Here is a 26,169-nt window from a genome sequence, read left to right as displayed (position 1 = left end):
CAGATAGTTGCATACATATACTGGAAGGTTTACATTCGTCTCCTAGATCTATTTTTTTCTTATCTGAAGGTTATCTGCTTTTTAGTAGTTTGTTTCTTTTCATTTTTGTTTCTTTTCACCGTTAGAAATGTGTAGCACCTTGTATGAGCTGATCTGAATAATTTTTCTTGGTATATTTTGGTTATTAATACAATTTTAAAACTTCATTGGGAACTTGGAATGGAAAAATTCTCTACTATAGCTTTATCTCACTACTTTTAACTTGAAGTTCATATTATTTGATTGTGATTCTAGAGGGTAATAATCATTAAGGAATCATACACTTCAGACTAGTCTCCAAATGGACTGTAATCTTTGTTAAGAAGTATATATATATATATATATATGTATATGTATATATATACATATATATGTATATGTATATGTATATATACATATATATATATATATATATGCCTCCTTTAGAGATATCTTTAGAAAGATATAAAGTGCTATGTTATACTCTTTGGAGAAAAAAATCAACAGAAACCAAACTCAACCAAACAAACAAATCCCCCAATGATGAATAATGATGAGGGGTAAAATTATAAATAATTTTAAGAAATGAATTGGAATATGTAAGTTCTATTATGCTTAAAGTGTTCATTACTTTAGTTTCTTACTATATATATGGCATATCTTAGTAAGAATGTTTTTTTCTTCTTTTAGTAAATATTTTCTTTTCTAATGATACAAGTTCACAGTTATTCATGCTAGAAATTTTGTTGTCATCTTATATTTATCTTTGTCATTATAAAGTTAGTCAACAACGCACACTTTTTTCATCTTTTCTCATAGTCTTTTTTTTTTTTTTTGGTCGGTTGTGGGGCCTGAACTCTGGGCTTGGGCACTGTCCTTGCACTCTTCAGCTCAAGGCTAGCACTCTACCACTTGAGCCACAGCGACACTTCTGGTTTTCTAGTGATTTATTGGAGATAAGTGTCTCACAGACTTTCCTGCCCAGGCTGGCTTTGAATGGTAATCCTCAGATCACAGCCTCCTGAGTAGCTAAGATTACAGGCGTGAGCCACTGGTGCCCAGCTTTCTCATAGTCTTTACCAATGTAATGTAATTCCATAAACAAGGCTGAGATCTATACTAAACGTATTGGCTTCTCAGTATCACAAAGAGACTATCTTTGCATTTTTGTCTCTTCTCTAAAAGTTCCAGAGGTGCTTGATTTATTTGTGCAGCATTTTTACATGCTTATATTCAGTATTAAGAAGCTCTTTGGTTTCATCTTACCATACTCAAGTCAGGAACACTATAAGGAACCATCCAAGTTACAATGTTTTTGTACTAGTGTTTCTCCCATGAAATGTCTATGCTGCTTCAAAGTCAACTTTTCTATTCTGATTAAATGCAGTACTAAATAATATAACATCATAACATCATTTAACCTTTCTTTATATCATTAGTTGATCTTTTCTTTCCAACTAATGTTTCTCCCATCAAGGACACTTTACTCATGTATATGTATATTGTTTCAATAGTAAGTAAGCAGAGCTGACTTATCTCAACTTCCACCTGAGATGGAAGGCTGCATTAAAGAACTTCTAGAACATTTGTTTCTAGTTCAAAGTTATTCTTCCACCAAACACTGGCTATTCAACAGAGAGAAGGGAAGTAAAATACCTTGGTGGCATAGATTTCATATTACTCTCAGGCTCTTCAAATACATTGGGGCTTGCATCAGGAGTTACTGATATGTATGGGGCAGGTACAGATGTTGAACGTAGATATCTCATTTCATCCTGGAATAGGTTGTCATCTTGATAGCCCACAAAATTTTCATGATGATGCCTGCATTAAATCAAACCCAAGAACTTAAAGAATATGATGGCAATATAGGTCCTCTCCATTTTTAAGTATCTTTTGTAAAAGACAAAGCAGCACTTGAAAGTCAAAAAGTAAAAGTGAAGTATTAAAATGATCAGATGTATATAGGTGGAATTAAAAGTCTGAGGACTTTACACATACATATTCCAGGTGCCACAAACATGTCAAACCCAAAATAGAACTCATTTTCTTTTCTTTCAAGAACATTTCCATCTTCCAGTGTTAGGCGAGCGATCCCATCAACTGTCCAGATCCTTAGGCTAGAATATCTCAGAGTAATGCGTAACTTAAGCTTATGACACCAGGTTTCCTATCAAAACCACTCCCGCTTCACATTCCCTATCATCATAGCTATGCTGCAGGCTCATAATTCTTGCATAGACTGCTGAAATATAGGCAGTCACTTGGATTTCTATTCCCAAGAGAGCTAAAACTATAAGATTTACAACTCTGTTATCACTTTCTCACATGTATGACTGTCTGATTCATTCTTTTTCAAACTAGAATAAAAAAGTCTAAAAAACTCCAGTCAGTACTCTAACTGAAGCTAAAGATATGTGGGATTTGGCATAGCTGATAATTTCCACCTCAGTCTCACATTCCCATTTTCCTTTGTAACTTACCCTATGCAAACATTTTTAAATATACACAAACATTTTTAAAACCATATAATTCTACTACTTAAAGAAGTTAGCACTTTTACATATGGAACAGAACAATTAATTAACAAACTCTAACAACAGGTAATATCTAGAGAAGTTCATTTATCAGCTAATAAAGAAGAATTTGGAATGAAAAAGATTGTTTTGACACATGTTAGTATAATGTACAATATATGAACATATAGGCTAAAAATACAGGTGTAAAATTTTATGGTTTTTTGGCCAGTAGTACTGGGGCATGAACTCAAGGCCTGAATGCTGGTCCAAAGCCTTTTGCTCAAGGTTGGTACTCTATCACTTGAGTCACAGTTCCATTTCCAGCTTTTTGGTGGATTGTTTGAGATGAGAGTTTCAGACCTTCCTGCCCAGGCTGGCTTTGAACTGTAATCCTCAGATCTCAAATTGCTGAGTAGATGGAGTCATAGCCATTTAACCACTGGCGCCTGGCTGAATAATTTTCTTTTTAAAGGAAGACTGTAACAGGAAACATCACTTATTTTTCATTTTAGTATTTCCCATTACTAATAAACTGAAGTCAACTTACCAGAGAATAAAAAGAATATAGCTATAGTCTTACATTCTGAGATATATATTGGATAGTAAAAACACAATTTTATTAAGTTTTTTACAGGAGATAACCACAACAATAAAATGTATATCTTAGTAGTCACGTGTTAGCCAAGATAACTTAGAAAATAAGGTTTCTTTAGTACATATCACACCTAATGAAGTGTGGGTAGTCAGAGGAATACTGACCTACTCTATAAAATCAAGCAATTAATTCAAAAAGTGATTAAAAACAAGAAGGATGCAGTGTTATTACCTAGCTAGTGTCTGCAGGTAAAGACAAGGCATTTTCACAGGAAGATCCTCAGAAATACCCTCTTTCACACTGGGCAGCTGCGACGGGAATGATTTTGTAGGATGGTAGCACAGGATGCTTGGTTCTGCTGCACTGCTCAGGGACAGCAGAAAGAGGGCATTGGCTTTGATCACCTGGTGGGCTTCCATAGTGGGCAAGGCTCGTGGGGTCTTCACTTGCATTGGCTTTCTCCGAGACTGTTTTACCTGGTAGCAAAAGAACTGAAGTGACCATTTTCTACTTAATAAAAAAAAAATGATCCTTTAAGTATTAATACAAATTCTTGAACATTCTATAACTATTTTAAACTATTTAAACTACTTTACTTGATCTTAGTCAAAAGGCCAAAAAGTGATATCTAGAAATATTGTGAAGTAATAATAGTGATTGCTGAAACAGCGTTTACTTCATGTTTCACCTGAACTGATTAAAAACTATTTTACATTGAACAAAAACTGTTCTTCTCTTTCCTTGGGGAAACTTAAAACCTTACTACTTAAATCTAAATACAATCACAAATACCAGAGTAATGAAGGGGAGGGAGGATTTCAGCAAGAGTATGATGTAGTATATCACTAGTGGGTATGATCTTCAGTTTCTGTGACTCCTACACTATAATTAGGTGTTACAGAAAAGAGACAGAAGATAAAGAATAGAGAAACAACAGTCACAAAAGTAGAAGGAAGATAAAGAGGAAGAGTGGAATTTATGTATATGTTTAGATAATATGTAACAATGAGCAACTAATAATAAAAAAATTACAAAACTAACATTTGTCAGTAAGGCATATAACTCAATTGTTTTGTACTATTAATTTACTGTTTAATTAAAATTAGTTGACTAGTACAAATAGCAAAGTTGAATATTATTTTTTAATATAAATGCTTATTTAAATGACTATTTGAAGTCAACTGATTTAATAATACGATTATAGAGATTCTTACAAAGTATATCCATATCATTAGTATCAAAGTATATCCATATCCCCGAGGTGGAATAAAAATACCTTCTCCCTTGCAGCAGCTTGTTTTTCACGGAGGTATTTTTCTCTGCAGCGATCACACACCAGGTACCAAGTGCTTCCTCCTATGCCACCATCACCACAGTTACCAGCCCATCCTCCACAAAAATGTCCGATGCTGTTGTAACCCTGACCACCAGCATAACGGCCACAACCTTGAATGATAATTTAAAAACTTCATTTAATACTTTATGTGTTTTGACAGATTTGCTTTCGTAAAGCAAGCAAAATACTAAAACGAGAATTTCATTTTCTTTTTTCAGGTGATTATCAGAAAAATAGCATGCTTGGCTGGAAAACAACCAGTTAAATGATATTCAAAATACCAGAGATGCTTTATTTCTAATAAGAAGATTAAGAAAAGTATAAGATGTGATATCTTTAGAATTACTTAAGAATGTAAATGAAAATAGACAAATATGAAATCTTATATAAGAATGATAGCTGGGTGCCAGTGGCTCATGCTTGTAATCCTAGCTACTCAGGAGGCTGAGATCTGAGGATCAAGATTCAAAGCCAGCCCAGGCAGGAAAGTCCGTGAGACTCTTATCTCCAATAAACCACCAGAAAACTGGAAGTGGTGCTGTGGCTCAAGTATAGAGAGCTAGCCTTGAGCTGAAGAGCTGAGGGATAGCACACAGGTCCAGAGTTCAAGCCCCATGATTGACCAAAAAAAAAAAAAAGATAAATTTTCAGGAATCCTATATTTATAGGACATCTGGGGAATGAATTGTAGAAAGAAAAGAATTTAACCATATTTTAGATGGATTTTGAAATATTTTATGTTATAAAAATACTTATAGTTACCTAAAATACTGTCTTCTAATAAAGTGACAGATTTTATTAGATTTTCCATAGGAAAAGCCCCACAAAAAAATAAGTATAATTCATTCTACTTGCAACTTCAAACTGGAAAACACTAAAATTGAAGTTCTAACATGGGATCTGATCTGTTTGGACATGTCATTCCTTCTACTGTACAAAACCTTAAAAGCATTCTCGGGTACCAAATAAAACATTTTTAAAAAATAAGAAATATTTCTGGGCTGGCTGCTCAAGTGGTAAAGCATTTGCCTAGTAATGAAATTTGTAATGTAAAACTTAGTATACTTTTTACTATATTGAACTAGCACCAAATTTCTCTATTTTTCACAAAATCAATTGCGCTGATAATGTACTTTAAAGGTATGATATAAATTGTGGGTAACTATTTTCTAATACTTTCTAATACTAATACGTTGACCTAACTCACCGAAATAATATAGCTCACTAAAAATAAAGTTCTATCTGTCTGTCTGTCTATCTACCAGCCTATCAACATGATTTACCTGGATGAGCTTGTCTCATATGATAGGTCACTGGGTAAGGATGTGATTCTCCACACAGCTCACAGATGGTATCTTTCTCTGGTCCCCCTACTGCCAGCTGAGCCATCTCACCAAACAAATTGCCTCTGGGCCTAACTTCTGTCTTTTCTTTTTTCTTTTTTTCCTTTTTGGCTTTCTTGTTCTCTTTTTCACACTCTTTCTTTTTAAGGACTGCACAGGAACCAGGACTTGGAAAAATCATATTCTGGGAAGCAGCTTTGATAGTAGCCAAAGAAATATCTTCCCAAAAAGCCACTAAGTGTTGTAAAGTTAAGGGAAGAGGAGACTTAGATTTTACTGGGTGGTGCATGGACATCTCAAAAGTGGCTTCGGTTTTGCCATCCTCACATCTCTCATGAAGAGGTGGTTCCTTAAGCATAGACAACACCTTGTTTTTGTTGATGCTTCCCATCTTAGATATATCTGGTCCATGAGGTGCAATATTAAACATATTCAGAGCAGATGATATTTCCAATGAGTGTCTGTTTTTCAACTTGATTTCCTTTTCCTCTGTGGGCTGTTGGCTATTCAAACTATTCCTTATAGGAGCATGCTCTTTGGAAAGTTCAGGATTGAATTTTAAGAAAGAAGAACAAGCCATTGCATCATGAACTATGCCTTCATGCCACAGGAAAGAGGCAAAGACTGCTCTGGCACACTCAGCTACTGACGGAGACATGGCTTGTTTGGCTGGCTCCAAAGGTTTCGATCCATCTCCTTTAAAAAGAAAACTAGATTTTTCTTTTTTGGGCCTGGTGTGCCTATTAGCACATTTTCGACTTATTTTGGGGGATGCTCTCATTTCCTGTTCATCTTTCAATGGAGCTTTTCCTATGCTGAAATGAACCTTATTTGAACTTTCATCCACGCTCTTAAATTCGCTGCTTTCATCACAGGTACTATCTGTTAGACTATTTGTTTTTAAAGTACTTGAAGTGCAGACTTCAACTACCTCACTATGAAGGTTTTCCTGTACCACATGGGGAGAAGGAGCTCTGTTTTCAGATCCAGGAGAGTCTTTGGAATCCTTTGGTACTGATTTTGGTTTTGGTGATGTAGATCGCCCCCTAAGTGGTTCTGTGAGGGGCATTTTCTTCTTGCGGAGAGTATCTGGATCAAGTGTGTAAGAGTCTGATTTGGAACGTTCCCGAGGAGGTTCAAGTTTTGTCTTAACAGGAGTGGTGCTTTTTTGAGGTAGATTTTTATCTTGTGGTGATGAGGAGCGTGGAGAACTAGCACCAGAAGGGCTAGATCTGTTCGCTGAGAGAGTCTTTGGCTTAGGAGATGATGACCGAGAACCTGGTCCTGGGGATTCAGCTCTGAAGCTAGAAGACATTCTCCCATCGGACTTCAGTGTCTGCAGGGTGTTATGGTTGGGAGATAATGATCTGCTATGGGAATCTGACCTCAATTTTGCAGCATCAGATTTTAACATGAGGGACTCACTAGCGGATAAACCTTCTGTCCCCCTTGGCTTCTTCTGGTCAGCATTAGTTCTGCTCATCCGTCCATCAGGTTTAAGTGATCTGCTATGTTTAGACGACAGTTCAGATTTTCCTGGTGTAGATACTGGTCTAGAAGATGTTGACACATTTCCTCGGTCACCTGCGTGGTCCATTTCATAGTGAAACTTGTTAATAAATAGTAACTTACTGAAAATTTAGTCAGTAAACACTAAAATTAAAAAAACAAAGCTACAACATTTCTATTGCTTGTCATAAATAAAAAACCCTTAAGAATCAAGGAAACAAAAGGAGTAATATTTCCCATACTATATCATTATACAACTACTATTAGAGTTTCATAGAAGGTAAAACAGAGAGAATAAATTGTTCTTATGAACTAGCATGGCATATGAATTTAAGCCATAGAACATCTAATTAGGGTTAATAGGGGACTAGAAAGAGAATAAAAAAGAATTACTGGTTTTTAAATGAGAAAGTATAAAAACATGTATATTTTCACATGAAGTAAGCACAATAAATTTCCAATTGAGTGAAATCTAACATTCTTAAGGTAAAGGCACAGATGTTACTGAATTCAAGAATTGAATTTATACCTTTATTGTTTTCAAATATACAAACAAATAGAATACAATTAGGCTTAAAGCTACTCAGGAGACTGGATTAAATTATTTATAATCAACATATAAATTTTCTAAAACTATTACGCAATATTCAGGAAGACCTGTATATAAACCTGCTGTATTCAAAAAGTTTGGTAAACTTAGATGATTAGCTCCCTGAGCTTATAGACCCTGTAAAGAACAGTAATGTTAGGATTTCAGAAGGAGTAGTCGAAATCTGAATTGTGAGCTAAATCTAAAGAATGACAAAAAAGAAAAAAAAATGTTCTCTCTTTTCTAAAGTGAAACAGTAGATAATCCTACACAAATACCAATTTGTTTTGGCATCCTGTCAATCACTTAAATGTCTGTCCTTCCTGATTAACATTCTTTACACTTTCCTCTGAGTAATTAGAGCCAGGCTGTTTACCTAGCCTCCTTAAAAATAAAAACACCTACTCTTACTGTAATTGATATTGTTGTCAGGAAAAAAAGAAAACTGACTAAATTTATTAAAAACTGAAAACCATAAACCTTGTTGGATTATGTATATTTTGGAAAGAGGATGCCTAGACAAAAAGATAAATTTGTTAACTGGCTATAATGACACCTCCCTCTTTTCCTCTCTCTCTGTCTCTCTCTCTCTCTCTCAGAACAAATTGGATATAAAAAAATGATTCTGTATACTGTGTGAATTTGCATATGGTAAGACAGTAGTGTTATAGGATTTGTCTTCTTCATGAAAGTCCTCTTGGACAGGTTTTTGTCTTTTACTCTTTAATGATGTACTAATGTTAAGAAAGGGTCTTGGAATACAGTAGGTGCTCAACAAATATTTGTTGAATATTTTTCATGCTTTTTTCATTATGGCTCCTAAGGTGACAGGGCAAAGGTGATAGTAGTTGTTGGGTAAGCATTTGATGCAAGCTAGATAATTCTGCAATGGAATAATGGATATGGCAAATAATGGGTATGGGAAAAGGGCATATAGAGCACACTGAGGAAACTGAGTACATCATTTGTTACATACCAATGTTTAACAAAACATTCTGGTTTTTTAGATGAATAAAACTATTCTAAATATAATCTTCTGTTGTACTCAGAGCTTTAATACTCTACCATAAAACTTAGCAAATAGTATTCTTTACTTTTTGTTCTGGAGACTGGACCCAAGGTATTTGATATGCCAGGTAAGTGCTCTACTATTGAGCTATATCCCCAGCCCTATGAGTCCTTTTGATAAATTTGAGATTATGCTACATTTAAGGGAAAACTAGTAAAAAGAAAAATCATGAAAAAAATCCAAATATTGAACTCATTTTGGGAGAATACAGATAAATAGATGTGGTCTTTATAAATTAAGTACAGTACTTTCAAACTGTCCAAAAGTAGTTTAAGCAGTTGTTGCTGATTTTATAGAGTAAATTTTGCAAACAAAGTATATTGGTAACTGTATTGGTAGTCTAGTCTTAGTCACTAATTTTGAACATTATCACATGTTAAAATAACTGGAGTATTTTTATTATTGATCTAAAAGCTGGAAATATTTTAAATCACTTTTTCACCAAATTTATCTGGGAGTTATACACAAATACCTACGAATCGGGACATAGCTGATGAGTTCTTTGGTGTCCTAATCCTGCAAACCTGTTGAATGGAATGATGAACACATATTGACATAGTTAATATGACTATGAATTCTCAGTGTTGGGTATTTCCTCATAATAGAAGTATTGTGGTTGGTTGGATAATGAGATCTTCAAATATTAGGAACATTGCTTGCCATGTGTGAGCAAAAGTGTGTATTATTAAGTGTGTATATTAAGAGTGTTAGAAAGCATAGGCATTTACATGCCTTATTTCTATTCCTCTAATATAGGTGAAGATTTTCCTAATATCTGAAACCGATGACAGCTAAATATATGACTGAGTTGAAGTACATAAACAATGGCAGAAATATTCCTTCCTGAGATATCTTTCAAATCATAACTAAAGCCTTTCCAGAAACACAATTTAAGCCAGACACTGGTGGCTCATGCTTGTAATCCTAGCTATTCAGGAGCCTGGCATCTGAGGATCACAGTTCGAAGCCACCCTGAGCAGGAAAGTCTGTGAGGATCTTATGTCCAATTAACCACCAGAAAACCTGAAGTACCGCTGTGCCTCAAAGTGGTAGAGCATTAGCTCTCAGAGAAAAATGCTCAGGGATAGTGCCCAGGTCCTGAGTTCAAGCCCCAGGACCAGGAAAAAACCAACAATAACAGCAACAACAAAAACATACTTTTTCAAAATATATTCCAAGTTCTTAAAAACAAAAAGGGTATTTTGTTTTTTAAGGGAGGTAAGCCCAAATGCTAAGATGTTGATCTTTGTGTAGTTTTCAAAAGTATTACAGCCTATTTGCAAAAACTGCTAAATTTTCATGTTGTATTTGCCCTTGAATATCAAAGTATAAGCAAATACTTTGCTTAAAAAAAAGAACCCTTCAGGTCACATTTAATACTTCACATTTATCACTTAATTTAGTTTGGTGACTATATTTATAATGCATAAATATTAAGCAATAATAGGAAAGAAATTCTAACCTCAAAGAAGTCTTGAAGAAATAATACAGAACAGAATATAAATTCAGTACATTCAAATAAATTAAATGTTACTAAACATACTAAATGCTAGCTATTCATCCACTGAATTGTGCAATTTTCTATGCCAATTGAAAATAATCTGTTTATCTACCATCTAAAATATAGCATGTTATAATATGTACTATATATCTGATATTATGTTACTATGCTAATAATACTTTATCACATGCCACTGTTTAGCAAAAAATTCTATATGCTATATAAACTTAATACTATTTACTGTTTCTATATTTACTTTCTAATGTATTACTTTTAATTGTCAAAGAAAAAATATAAACAGCTTTACTCATTTTAAAGAAAACATAAATTAGTTACTTAAGCTTATATAGTATACTAATTATTGCTACAATTTTTTAAAATATAGGATCTTAACACTTTAATGAAATACAACTTTAAGACATATCTAAGCAATTATCTACAGTACTGTAAAGGACTAAAGGTATACTTTAAATTTTCTGAAATATTTCTATGTTTAAAATGTTAAAATTAAGTCACTAGGAAAATACTGTAAGGAAAATCATATCAAAATATTTCTCATAAATACTAAAGTGGCCAGGCATCAGTGGCTCATGCCTATAATCCTAGCTACTCAGGAAGCTAAGGTTGAGAACTGTGGTTTGAAGCCACCATAGACAGGAAAGTCTAGGTCATGATACTCTTATATCAAATTATCAGTAAAAAGCCACTGTGGGCAAGGTGGTAGAGCACTAGCCTTGAGCACAAAAAGCTCAGGGTCAGTGCCCAGGCCCTGAGTTCAAGCACCAGGGCTGGTACAAAAAAAAAATCAATTGAACAAAAATGGTACAAATTTTTTTATATTACATATAGTAAAATATGTTTAAAATTTAACTCTCACATAAGATCATGCATTTGCCTAGATCATCATGTGCTTTACGAATTACATATAAATCATCTTGTTCTGATATGATTTAAGTCCTCAAATTAGGTATTTGTTTCTCTGTAACTATCTTACTTTTTATAATTTCATACAGGCTTAAAAGTAAGCACAAACAATATTTAACCCACAGATAAAAAAAATCATACATAGCAAGTGTGATACTGTATACTCTAATATGAACAGGAACATTATAAGTCATCTCAAGCACATAAAATTTAACATAAAATAATAAATCTTAATTTTAAAAAATGGAATGGGATGAAAATGACTGACGTGAACCATCTCTTTTTTTTCTTTTAATTGACACCTTCTTTATTATTAAGAATGACCCATCTATGGATACACGCATACCCACCCTTCAGTTTGTGAGACAGAGATGAGAGAGCAGAAGCAGGCCCAGCTACACCAAAATTTTTGTAAATGCGCTCACGAGAAGCAAGGTTGCGAGATGGAGATTCTACAGTGGAAAACATTGGCAAAGAAGCAGCACAGATTCAATGGAAAAAAAAATTTAGCAGAGAACACAAGCAAAAACAAAGCACTTCAAATGGTATGCAACTATAAATTATTACTAATAATAGGTTATATTCTGCTAAATTTTTCGATAAGTTTACATAAAATTATAACTGAAAACAAATTTCAAATTAAGATTTTAGCTCAAATTTCATTGATTTTATTATTTACTTAGAAATACAAGTTTATAGGTAAATTGTGATTTACCTATAAATAATAGTGCAAGAAAAAGAAAGGTTACTTACAGTATAACCTACTGTCATCTGGTTTTCTGAATGGACCCATTAATACTTTTATCTCAGAATGGACCTATGTTGACATTTCTGAGACATTAAATTTTGTTTGTAAAACTTCTCATAACACAAACACAACAAAAACAAAAAAAAAGAAAAACTACCCTACAACTTGCTGAAAAATGTTAGACATATTTATGATTTACCATGCAGAAAAAGAAGTACTTAATTAGAAGTACTATGTAAATCTCTCAAAAAACACTACAATTAAATCATGGTAATTAAACCAATTGAGCTGAAATAAATTTAAGTAATAAGGAGATAACTTATTACAGAAATAAAAACAATATAGCATACACTTCTCTGTATAGTAAAAGTACTATTTTTGATTGATTCAATATCATGGGAATTTTATAAAAGATGAATGACTCATAAAATAAGCCATTCAATATAAGAATATTGTGTATTATGTACTAGACATTGTTGTAGGCATGAGATACAAAAATTAACAGAAACCAAACTCCTCTTCTTATGCAAGTGTAAGATACATGTGAATGTGTGAATAATACACAATGAACACATTATTAAGCCTATAGATATTAGGTAACACTCTATGACTAGATAAGCTATTTAGGGGGTCAGGCCTACAGAAAGCAAAGCCCTGGTATGCCTAGGAATAAAGAATATGTAAGGACATACAAGAAGACTAGAAAGGAACAGTCAGTGAGGTTGTAAACACCCACCAGGCACATGAAAATATTTCTAGAAGAGATCAAAGACAGAGGTCTGTCAAATACTGCTGATGAATCAAGTAAAATGACAATTTAGAATTTACAAGTAAGAGGTAAGTCACAGGCTGACCAAAGCAGTTTCTGTATATGGAATGAAAACACAATTGCAGTGGGTCAAGGGAGAACAGGAGTAGACAGAGACATATATAGCATAAAACAATCCTGACCTAAGTTAAAAACAATAGATCTGTAAAACTCAAAAGGTACCAGTCTCTGCAAAGGAATTCTTTTTTGTTTTTGTTTTTCTTTTTTGTTGATGGCATGCTAAGCAAGCTTTTCTACCACCTGAGCTACACCTCCAGCTCAATTTTAAAATCTTACTCATAGCAGCTATTATTGAGAATATCAGGAGGGTAGTATATTTCTTCTTTATAAGGTAAACTACAAAGGTGTCAGCTTCCAAAAACAATTCATATTATCAGTGTCCAGGAGGTCTCTAGGCATGTGTTATACTCTGTGAGCACCAGGTTCAGCAGAGGGTACATGAGCAGGAATTCTAAAGAATACCATTTTAGGTATAAGCATACATAAACAAAAATGGGAGAAAATACAAGGACACTTGCAAGGTAAAAGCTTATTGACAATGCTTGGAAAATACCCTTGAAGTCTTTTCAATCTGTGACAAACTTTTAGGCAATATTCTAGATAAAATTAAGAGTGAAAAACAAAACAACTACTTTAAAAATAAAATCTATAAAGAGGTTATTTTTAAATTACAAGAGAAATTAAATTAAGGGTGGAGAAAGTGGCTCAGTGGTAGAATGCTTGCCTTACATGCATGAGGCCCTGCGTTCGATTCCTCAGTACCACATAAACAGAAAAAGCCGGAAGTGGCATTGTAGCTCAAGTGGTAGAGCGCTAGCCTTGAGCTGAAGAGCTGAGGGACAGTGCCCAGGCCCAGAGTTCAGGCCCCACAACTGACAAAAAAAAAAAAAAAAGAAAAGAAAAGAGAAATTAAATTGACTAGAAACAACCCTTGTTCTACACACTAAACATTTAGCTTGTTCCTATTTAGACATACTTTGATGAAGTTGTATTTGTTAACTTCAAAAAAATTTGATTTAAAAAGGAAAACAATGTATAAGATACATCATTATTCTATATGAAAAAAGTTGATTACTTCTTTAAATACTCATACTTTAAAAAACTCAATCTAATTCTATAGTTGAACTGCCAATTATTTAATTCAGCTCCATAAAATTAATTCTTTTTAGACACCATAGTTAGAGAATACTAAAGCAATGTAGAATGTCAGAATATTTTTCTAAGTAATTACTTCTTTATTGTGTGATTAGTTCTTTGGTTTTGATCTCAAATATCAAGTTCCCTTGGCCATTTCATTTTAGTTTGAAATACACTGAATTTAAAATTGAGGAAATAAGTGAAGTAAGGTTGGGCTAGAGGAGAATTATCAAAGTCTGACATTGATCAAAATGCACTGCACTCAAAAACTGGCATGTTGAATTGCAATCTCATTGTACAACTATTCAAAGATAATTTAAGAAAAGAAACTGTCGACTTCACTGTAAATTCTACTTTAAAAAATACTAGAGGCTCTTTCCCAGCTCTCTCTTTCCCAGCTCTCTCTCTTTCCCAGCTCTCTTTTCCCAGGTCTTTCCTGGGCCTTTCCTAGCCCCATGGAAGGCTAAGATGGCCTGGTGCCAGCCAGAATAATGAATAAACCTACCCCTTACCTGAATACCACGTGCGTGGTATGGTTCTTACTCAGCTACCTCTTTTTAAAAACCTAACATAAATAATGCCGTGACTCGGTTAAAGGGCTTAAAGTCATGATAGGTGGGATTCCTTTCTGTGTTTTTTTCCTCTTTTTTCATTTTTTGTTTGTTCTTCCTTTTTTGCTCTGAGGAATACCCACAGTTCTGACGGCCTTTTGCGAACCGGTCTGTCTGCTGCAGACAGAGCGCATCGATACCATTGCTGCCTTCACATCCATGTCCACACCACTTCTCTGCTCTGGTGAGTGAAACTATACTCTCAACAGCTCTCTGTCACTCAGTCTCTGTCCAGACGTGGTGCCATACCAGAGAGCTCCTACGGCCTTTAGCTGAAAGGCCGGTCACCTCTGAAGCCGAGGACGCTTGGTTTTGGGGGCTTGGCCATTTCTCTCTAGAGGGCTTTGGGGGCAGTCAGGACACCACTTCTGCCTGGTCAGCTCTCCTTCACTCACCAGACTGACTCTCCTACTCATTTAATGGGGTGCTGCGAATCACGCCTGAGCCGTGAAACCCCTTTGAAATGCCTCCTGTGCTCCCTGGAAAGGCAGAGCACCTCATTTTATGCCATTCTCAGATATAGACAGTTTTTGCTACTGCAATGGTAAGTGGTCAGAAGTCTATTTACTTTCATGCTCTCTTTGCTTTCTTTGCCATTCATATCCAACTTTCCCTCTCTCCCTTTCTCTTTTCTACAACATTTTTGGCTTGTGCCCTGAAGAGTGCAATGCAGGCTGGATCCTGGGGACCCCCTCTAGGTTCCTTCTCAAAGGCTAGCCAATGTAGGCTTGATCTATTTGTTCAAGGTTTCTTTGCATTCTTTCAGAAATTTGCCATCTTGGCCACATGGTAGGTTAAGGGTTTGGCCCCATCTGACCCTTAACTTTCCCCAAGCTTACCACTCCATCCATCTATTCTAAGGTGCCTTGCTATCAAGTTGTTCTTTTCACAGGCCCTGGCAACTGAGGCCCAACCATGTGATGTGCTTTGTTAGCAAAGATGTCTAAACATTGTTGTCAAAATTTTAGGTTCTGAGTTTTGTCTTTTTTGTTTTGTGTTGTGTATCTACTACTATGTGGTTCTAAAATTCTGGGCCTATCTGTGCTAAAATTCTCATCACATCTAACAAGTTTGTCATTGCAGAATATTTGTTGGTCAGTTCTTGATAAGGACCAGGTAAGGTCTATTCTATTTGATCTCCTTGTTGCTTTAATTGGAAATAATAAAGGGCTTTTGTGGCAAAGATTGCAGTTCAAAGCCAGCCTGGGCTGAAAAATCCCTAAAACTCCATCTCCCAACTAACCTGCAAAGAGCCAGGCTGGAAACATGGCTCAAGACTCTTATCTCGAACCAGCAAACACTGCAAGTGGTACTATAACTCAAAGTGGTTCAGTGCTGGCCTTGAGCAGAAGTGCTCAGGAACAGTGCCCAGGCTTTGAGTTCAATCCTCCTTGAATACCAACTGGGACAAGCCATCCCAGCAACAAGCACCTAGACTCAGCCAGTCTGGGGAACAAGGGAACATAGAGAGGAGTAAGAGGAGATGATGCCACATCAGCTACTTTGTGCCTGCCCTTTCAAAATGAACCAGAGTCAGAGGTCAATAGAATAAGAAGCCTGTCCATATAGTGTCCATACCTGTCTACCTATTAACTGGACAGGAATTTATATTCTTGCCTTTGCTACCTGACTTCTTCTCTACTTAGTCACCAGATGTCAGAAGTAGCTAGGGACATTTCTACCAACATTTTTCAGCCCCAAGTCCTTCCTCTTGCAATTTATTTGCTCTCTGGTATTTTTCAGCCCCTCAATGCCTCATGAGACTTCTCTAGACTTCATCTAAGGACTCATGCCACCAAGGGACAGCTGCTGCTCGATGCCTTCTCTGGGAGGGGACCAAATTCCAGCCTTTTACCCCTAATGTCAACGCCCCTTGTCAGCAGGAAGTAGCCAGAGAGAATCTGTGCCCTATTTCATGATTATTAAAAGGCTGGAATGTAAGGTCTGCTCCAGGATGGCGAGCAGACCCCACCCTACCCCACCCTCCTTGCAGCAAAGTCTCCACCCAGTACCTGCATTACCTAGGCAACTGGCACACCTGGAAGAGGTCACATCTGCATCTGCTGAGGTCACATCTGGATTTGATGTGGCCATACCTTTCTCCACCCATACCCTAGATAAGGCCTAGCCCAGGCCCAGACGCTCTCTCTTTCCCAGCTCTTGTTCTTTCCCAGCTCTCTCTTTCCCAGCTCTATTTCCCAGCTCTCTTTTCCCAGGTCTTTCCCAGGCCTTTCCCAGCCGCGTGGAGGGCCAAGATGGCCTGGTGCCAGCCAGAACGATGAATAAACCTACCCCTTACCTGAAAAAAAAAAATACTATAGAGGAGCCAGGTGCAGGTGGCTCACACCTGTAATCCTAGATACTCAGGAGGCCGAGATATTTGGACAGGGGTTCAAAGCCAGCCCAGGAAAGAAAGTCTGTGAGACTCATTTCCAATAAACTTCTCATAAAAAGCTGGAAGTGCTCAAATGGTAGAGTACTAGTTTTGAGCACAAACGGTCTCAGGGACAGCACCCAGGCCCTGAGTTTAAGACCCAGGGCCAAGAAAAAAAAAAAAAATATATATATATATATATATAGGTGCAAAGGATATACTTCAATAGGGAGAGCTCTCTCATTTTTCTTTAACAGACACAATACCGTGTTGACCTTGTCAATTTCAAGACCCTGCTGACTTTATTTCTACAACTTTAATCCAGAAGAAATCCAGGGACTGTCATCATCTTGTGACTGGGAATCTAAAGCGGTAAAAAAATTACATAACCTGGGGGGAGCGGGGCAGTGGAGATGGGAAGGGATGGTAAGAGGAAACAAGGAGGCAACAATGCTTGATAAGAAATGTACTCATTACCTTGCTCATGTAATTGTAACCCCTCTGTACGGTATTTTCACAATAAAAAAAAATTACATAACCTTATGTGGCAGCTATGTAGACAGATTTAGATTTAGAAATACCAGTGCTAAATCAATTCATTCAGATTTTTATGTTGAAATTATTAAGAAAAATATGGAATTGCATGGGGAAAGGAGAGCAAGATATATGATAGTTAATCTTGTCAACATGATTGGATTGAGAAGCACCTAGATTAGTAAAGCACACTTCTTGAATTTCTGTGTGGATTTTTCCAGAGCATTCACTTCTAATGGCATGAATCTAAAGAATGGTTAATCCATTGATGGATTCACATGAGGGCATTATGAGGAGATGGTGAATTAGAATAGTAGGAAGGAGTAGGTCACTGAGGGTATGTTCTTAGGAAGCTATATACTGCCCTAATCCTTGTAACCTCTTTGTTCTAAAGCCAACATGGTATGAATTGGTCTGGTTCACTACACCTTGACACGATGGACTAAACCCATTTAATCATGAGCCAAAATAAGTTTTTCATCCTTCAGGTTATTCTATCAGGTATTCCAATGACAGGGATGAAATAGGAATTAGAATTCACTTACACAAAATTATTATCCTATAAGACTTAAGGGAAAAAAAAATCTCATTTAAGGATAAAATAGAAACAACCTTTTTAGTAGACTATGACATTAATCCATATGATCTGAATATAGAAAAGAGGATGGAAAAAGGGATATAATATTATCTTCCAATCATAATGTTTCTTTAAATAACTTCTAAACATAACTGTACTTGGATAAAACATACTTAAAGTATACTTCTAAATAGATAGTAAATCCATAGACGTTTAAAGGATGTAACATGAGGGGAAAATATATCAACCTGTGATAGTTCAGATGAAAAATTGTGAATATAATTTACAGACTTAAGACCTTAGAAAAAGTGATTACCAAAAATTCCAAGAAAAGATAGGTATTCTTTAAGTAACAACCTTAGCGAACTGGAGACATATTCAGAAATTAAAACATAAAATAAGCATGCTGCTTTTCACAGACTGCTATTTATTAGGTGAAAAAAAGTAGCAAATACACATCAGAGAAATCAGATACTTTGATCACAGGGGATTAGTATTAACCATAACCATGTCATGCTTCCAGAAGTGACATTCTTAGGACAATACTTAGCACAGAGATAGCTAAAATAAACCACAAGCAAAAGTACTTTTAGGATAAGATACTCAAAAAGTAGTATCTGAAGAAAGAAGAAAACAGTAAGTATCAGTTTACTGCTTTAAAATAAGGAAAAATAAGGTTGAAGTAGAGGGATTGTTTGTTCTATTCATTTTTAATTTTTTTTATATTACTCCCTGGGGTAGGTATGAAAGAAATTTTGTTTCCTTAGTGACTAACAAACACTAAGAAGTACAGATGATCAGAATAGCCTGTGATATTGTGAATTACTTTAAGGGCTGAATGCATAAAATAGTCTGAATGAATTGAGCCCTTGTGTTCCCCACTTCTTACTATCTATGTAAGGTTATCTGAGATATAAAACAAACAAAAAACCCACTAAGTCATTTAGAAGACGCTCATATTTAAGTCTTATACTTGTCAGCTAACACTGGGCAAGAAATCAAGAAATCTCTCGTCTCCAATAGAGAGCTACATGGGATATTAGGTCTTTTAACAGTATAGATTAATTTTGCCATCATGTGTTATAGTAGCTATTGATGGTGTAGATTTTTCTTAAACCTAGAAGAGGAAGAAAGACAATCTAACAATAATGAGAAGTTGGGTTTAAAGACAATACTGCTAAAGCTAAGCAGTAAGATTCTGGCCTTACAACTGTGCTTAGCATGTTCTGTGTATGTAACTACATAAGTATTTTTACAGTTGGTCCTCTACACTCCCCACCTCCCCTTTGGTTGTGGGGCTTTAACTCAGGATGATGCCCTGTCCCTGAGCTCTTTTGCTCAAGGCTAGTGCTCTACCACTCTGAGCCACTGCTCCACTTCTAGTTTTCTGTTTGTTACCTGGAGATAAGAGTCTCACAGACTTTCCTGCTGGCTTTGAACCATGATCCTCAGATCTCAGCCTCCTGAGTACCTAGGATTACAGGAGTGAGCCACCAGAGCCCAACTCTCTATACTTATTTTTGATGTTTTTCCCTAGTTTATGTTACTCAAATTCTCTCTCTATACCCTTCCACTAAAATCTTTCTCTAGGACTTTTTTCATAATATTTTTAGTTATCTTTTTAAAACATAAAACAGTGCTTACCAATTCTATAAACTAGACAGCTAATTTTGCTAATTTAAAAAGTATCAGATTGTTTTAAATTGCAGTGGATAATTAAAAAAAAAACCCACAGGAAAAAAAAACAAAATTCCAGGATGTTACTGCAAACAATGCTCAAAGATATACCAGAGTTAAAATGTGGATAGGTTTATATGCATCTCCTTAGAATTTGTGTGACTTCAAGTATATCATTTACTTAGAAATGCTGTAATTTTTCCCTTTCAAACTGTTATTTTTTAAAAATTAAATTATAAAAGAAAAAAGATAATCTGTTTAACCAAGGCTAATACTCTACACGTTAGAACTAATTACAAACAGAAAATGTAAAAATATATACAAAAGAAGAGACTTCACCTTATTTATCTAATTAGGGCTGAATATTTAAAACATGCCCTTTGTAGTGAACAGAAGTTCAGATACTGTATGTTTCTAAGGTAAATCATTTATGATCTCTAAGCCATAGCCTCTTTTCCTATAAAATGGACAACACAGATGTGTTCTCAAATGAGGATATATTAAAGTATTTATATATAGTCTTTAGTGGTGACTAAATATAAACACACTTTTAATAAATATGGTGGCAATTAATTAGTACAAAGAGGTTGAGTATGCCTAAATCATCCTCTACATGCAGGTGGGATGCATGACAATGAAGTTTGAGGAAGAATACGTTATTCAAGGAGTTCTGACCTTTCCTAACATGAAAAAATACAATTCTCAATCATTTGCAAAACATTGAAACTATCTGATTCTACAATTTTAACATTATGCTAAAATATTTATCATTATTCTCAAATTTAGAAGTCAAATGATTCTGCTGATAAGAATGTAGCTTTGAAAAAGAGCTGAATATTTTCCATGGTTAGAATATAGAAAAGTAATGATTCATAAAATTGGTAATTTATACCTATCAAGGCCACAATTACAAACTGCTCCAAGATGATGGTACTAATCACATTTGTAGCAGATATGCACAAAATTAAATTGACACAACATCATTAATTTGGATAAATCTAATCTTATTATAATCTATATATTTTTTAAAATATTTTGTTAGATTTGGTAAATTTTAGTTTTTTTAAGACTTAAAATAAAAATAATCCATTAGATAGAACCACAAAGGTTCTTACTGTTTAGTTTTGTTATCTTCTGCTGAGAGATTTATTTTATGTATATATGTATGTATGCATTTATTTATTTATTTAATGGTGTTAGGGATGGGATCCAGGGCCTCATACATCCTAAACAAGTGCTCTACCACAAAGCTCAATCCCTAGTTTGTTATACAACATCATTATAAGGACCATTATATTTAAAAATGAAATTTGAGGGTGAATTAATTTGAATTTTCTATTAGGAATTTTCAGTCTTACTGATTGTGATGGCTTTCCTTTTACCATTAAAATTCACTGCAAATCTTCACTTTTCTTTCATTCTAAAATAATGAAAGAAAATTTCATAAATGACACTAGTCTGCTTCCTTGAAATTCTTAGGAGACATTCAAGGAGGCCAGGGTTGGTAGCCAATGCCTGTAATTCTAGCTAAATGAGAGGCATAGGTAGTAGGAGAAATATAAGACTTATCTGAAAACAGTTAAAGCAAAAAGGGCTTGGGGCATGGCTCAAATGGTAGGACCTAAAAAGCTCAAGGCTTCTAGGAAAAAAGAAAAACACTGAAATGAATAGTACACATTGGTAGACATGATAAGCTAGAAATGTCTATCAATTAAATGCCCAAACTGCATTAAACATGCCTACTGTATATTATCAACTCAGAAATTTTTATCCTCTTGTATATAGTTTACCTTAATTATATAATTTAATAATGAATATCAGAGTTTGCTAACTGCTGTTGAAAACAAACTCTGCTAGCATTCTTTTTTAACTGTAATAAAAACTACCAAAGTCTTTTTGTAGAAAAGATAATATAGGCCTTGGTAGCAATGTACTTTAAGCAAAGAGTCATTCATTTAAATTCAAATAATAAACATATAAGCTAAGCCTTTGAAAAAAATTATCTCATTCAATCAGTGACTTTACATGGATGACATGAGACCTGAATGTGGAAAAGAGAATATTATTGTCATACTGGTAGGAGCACTGAGATACTTATGTGAGATTTAGAAAATTGTTAAAAGAAAAGACACTCAGTTCAATGTAATTGTTTGGGCCTACTTTCCAAACCAATGTGAATTCCTATGATGGATAAAGGGCTAGAGCAATCTTAGAAAGTAGAATCTTGAATCATAAAACCACTATAAAGTATTAAAAATAACAAGATACAAAGAAGGGAGGAAATGAAAATTTAAGAAAATTTGGAAACTTAAATTGTTATATAGTTCATAGATACAAAATTTGCTTAGAAGAAACAAACTTGCCCAAACAAGTACATTCTGTCTTTAGCCTACTGGTATAGTGAAATGGTGTATTCTTTCAGGACATATATTAAAGTAACAAAAATACAACGAGTATTATCCCTAAAACTGAGGATTAGCATAGACATGCATATACAAAAGAAAACTTGAAATAAAAAATGCTTTTCTTCACATGTCTTATAATGCATATTTATTTAGAATACAAAAAGAAGTCAGTCACATTTTAATAACTATACTTATAAAATGTGTGGTTAAAAGTAAATGTCTTAGCTACAGAACTTCTTAGCTCTGAATAGCTTAAATACTTCAAAAATATGGGACAGAAAACATCCTGATTAAATAAAAACAGTCAGATGAGTTGATGATTAATTAGATAAACAACTCAGAAGAAAGCTTCAGAAATGCTTGATGAGGCAAGTAAGGCTGGCAGACTTACTCTGAAGCTGAGGCTGCTGGAAGGAAAGGGGCTGTCCAAACACAAATGGGCTGTGGACTAGGGAAGAGGGAGGCTTTGCAGCTTGATCAAAGATGGAAGGAGCTGGGAGATTGGGTCGTGACTGAATGGAATTCAATATGGCACTCAGTTGGTCACCTGTAGTGGGCAAAACAGTCAAAACTACAACTTGTTATTCATTAACATCCAAAATGACAATGTAAATGGTGCTTATGACACTCAGAAATTACATGTTAAATGAAACTATGCCAATTCAGAAAAATAAGGAAGCTGGGGATCAAAGTTCTTAAATTAGGGAACAACTTTTGCCCACTGTTTAATTTAGCTTTTATTTATTTATTTTTTAGGTGGAAGCATTCCACCAAATCTTATATAGTACTCTAACTACCAAAATACTTAAAATCACATGCAACATTCCCCATTATTTCAGAGAGGATAAAGAGTAAATAAAGATAATATAGATTCCTTTAAGTTATTTGGACAGTGTACCTATACAATGAAAATATAAGTGCTATAAATGATGTCAAATATAGATAATACTTATCTGAAGAAAACTACAATAGAGAAAAGATGGGTATAAAGTATATATTTCTAACTTACCAATATATCTCCATTAGTTATAAATCAATCATTTCTTTTGTAAAATTGCTATTATCAGCATGGAATTGGTGGCTTATGCCTATAATCCTAGCCACTCAGGAGGCTGAGGATCACAGTTTGAGGTCAGTCCAGGCACTTAAGTTCATGAGACTCTTATCTCCAAGAACCAGTGACAAGCCAGAAGTGGAGCTGTATTAAGTGCTACTCTTGAGCACAAAAGCTCAGGGACAGTGCCCAAGCACTAAGTTCAAGCCCCAGGACCAGCACACAAACCAAAAAAAAAAAAAAAAAAAATGCTATTACCAAAGTAATTTTTAAAATCATGAATGCATTTGCTTTGACAGGTTATATAAAAATATGTAGCTTTTATAATATAAAAATGAATCTGAGCTACCAACTTTAAATAGTGCTCCAAATATGAACTCTACCATGTTTATGTATAATTACATATGAAAGATATGAATAAAATATTATGAAACTACATGACTTATTCTGATTTGTCAGAATAGTTTCAATGATGCTGCAAAGGAAAAGTCCCACATCCAGACTACTGATGCAGAAACTAGAAAATCTTTCTAAATAGAATTTTCTAAATAGAATAATTTAACAGGTGAAAATTTTAACTGAAACACGAACAAGGGACAGATTTATAAGGAAATAACTATGGATGTAACTACAAATGAACTCATTTTTAATAAATAAATGCTACAAATTACAGAAAGTATTTTACAGATAAAAAAAGAGTCTAGTTGGGATTATGAAGTATGTGCTATTTTTGAACAGTCTTCACGAAAGCAAATTAAAAATACTTGTTATTTCTGATAAATAACAAGTGTTTTGAGCAAGTTCTGTCATTCTTACCAGTCGCTTAACTTTTATTAGGTTTTGGTAAACTGTATTTTAAATATTGATGTACAGTGATAGAAATCAATATAATGACTATGACACTTTAGCAACTGAAAGCATACAATTTGAATAAAACATGGCTCTAAAACAGATTATTACAAGTACTGTAGCAGTAAGTAAACATGAGAATTTGGCTTAAGAGTAGATAATACTAGTGAGAAGGTAATAAAGGAAAACACCAAGCCTTTGAGGTTAAGTAAACAGAACTCAGTTAGAGAAGAGCAAGCAGGTAATACCATTGCCTGTGAAAGGAGGAAACCAAGAGAGAAAACAAGAGAGTAACTGAGTTTCCTTCATAAAAAAGAACTTGTAGGCTGGGAAGGTGGCTCAGTGGTAGAGCGCTTGCCTTGCATGCTTGAGGCCCTGGGTTCGATTCCTCAGCACCACATAAGCAAAAAGAAAAAACCCGGAAGTGGTGCTGTGGCTCAAGTGGTAGAGCGCTAGCCTTGAGCTGAAGAGCTGAGGGACAGCGCCCAGGCCCAGAGTTCAGGCCCCACGACTGGACCCCCCCCCAAAAAACAAAAAAACAAAATAAAAAAGAACTTGTAGAAAGTCATGAGAAAATCTGATATAAAGTGGTTTCATTTTAAAATCAAACATTCTGTACACATTGATGTAATTTTAAATTATTTTCATTCTTCTTTTTTTTTTTTTTCCTAGTCGTGGGCTTGAACTCTGGGCCTGGGCACTGTTCCTCAGCTCTTCAGCTCAAGACAAGCACTCTTCCACTTAAGCCATAGCACCACTTCCCATTATTCATTTTATAATTGCTCTGCAAGTCGGGTAGAAGAACACTGTATTTGTTTGCTAAAATCAAATCTTTTTAATTACTTAAAAAAAACTTGTAAAGTCAAATTATTTTCATGTGGGCTACTTTATCTCTCTACTCAAAAAATTTATTACCAGGATTAGATACATAAGAAAGAACTAGATATAGTAAAGTTTACTCAGAAATTCAGTTTTGGGTAAAAATGTATACAAATTATTCCAAATTGATTATTTCAACTCTGTGATACTTGTCTCTTCTATTAAAATATCTATCTAGCTATCAATCTATCTCTATATCTAATACTCAAATGGCTTAGCACTTTTGTTTTACTTTTAAAACTTTCTAGTTTCATGATACATACTAAATTCAAACACCATTTCATGTAATTCTAATTAAGATAGTCAATTTAGAAACTTAAAACCACATATACTGAAGCTCGTATGTTATATATTTAAAGCTGACATTCTGATTTTAAATGTATCCTTTAAGGAAGTTCTTTATTGCTCACTAATATTACTCTCCTAAAAACAGTTTCATGATAAAAGTTATCTTACTAGAGTGATATTGAATCTTTAGAATATAAATTCAAAGTGAATATTTTTACAACAGAAAAAAATCTAAACAAGATCTCCCATAAACTTAAACTGGGCAAACAAAACAAAAAAACAAGACACAAATTACTATGAAAAACAACACTTTGTTAATATTTCAATCATAAAACTGGGCAAACAAAACAAAAAAACAAGACACAAATTACTATGAAAAACAACTTTGTAAATATTTCAATCATTAGTTATCTAAGGACAAATTTTAATTTTTTATGAATTGGCAGGCAAGAAAAATAATGGATGAAGACGTAACAAAAAATTACTAAAATTAGATAGGGGAAAGCCTCATTTTCAAACACCTACCTTTATTATTTCCAAGTCCATAATCAAATCCTTGGGCACTGCATGTTGCCCCTTTGTTAAAGGCTTGAACTGAGAAGGGGCTTGGCGGAGGAGTTTGAGAATTTTGATCGAGAAGAACTTGTTCTAGAATAAAAGCAACAACTATAACGTTACTCTCTTATGTGGTACTTTTCCCTACTCATATCAGGGAGAAATTTTTAAGAAAGATTTTATGATAGTTAGATTTAAAAAAACCTCATATTTGACTCTGATCTAAGTCTATTTCCCAGTTGGGTCAGC

General features: G+C 34.6%; 1 protein-coding gene across 2 annotated transcripts in view; it reads right to left on the bottom strand.

Moving 5' to 3' along the window:
- Positions 1-26,169, bottom strand: part of Mycbp2 (MYC binding protein 2) — a 234,775-nt gene that overhangs the window by 46,005 nt on the left and 162,601 nt on the right. Inside the window, exons 56-61 of one of the 2 annotated variants that reach the window (XM_042685653.1) lie at positions 25,891-26,013; positions 22,687-22,842; positions 5,752-7,395; positions 4,409-4,578; positions 3,364-3,608; positions 1,675-1,842 (exon numbers count right to left, since the gene is read on the bottom strand). In XM_042685653.1, the coding sequence (XP_042541587.1) occupies positions 1,675-1,842; positions 3,364-3,608; positions 4,409-4,578; positions 5,752-7,395; positions 22,687-22,842; positions 25,891-26,013 (2,506 nt within the window). The remainder of the gene's footprint in view (positions 1-1,674; positions 1,843-3,363; positions 3,609-4,408; positions 4,579-5,751; positions 7,396-22,686; positions 22,843-25,890; positions 26,014-26,169) is intronic. The other variant, XM_042685654.1, reaches the window with a different exon arrangement.

The sequence above is a fragment of the Dipodomys spectabilis genome, unplaced genomic scaffold, assembly GCF_019054845.1.
Source record: "Dipodomys spectabilis isolate Male_0828 unplaced genomic scaffold, ASM1905484v1 ptg000095l, whole genome shotgun sequence".
Lineage (NCBI taxonomy): Eukaryota > Metazoa > Chordata > Mammalia > Rodentia > Heteromyidae > Dipodomys > Dipodomys spectabilis.
This window is presented reverse-complemented; position numbering and strand designations above follow the sequence as displayed.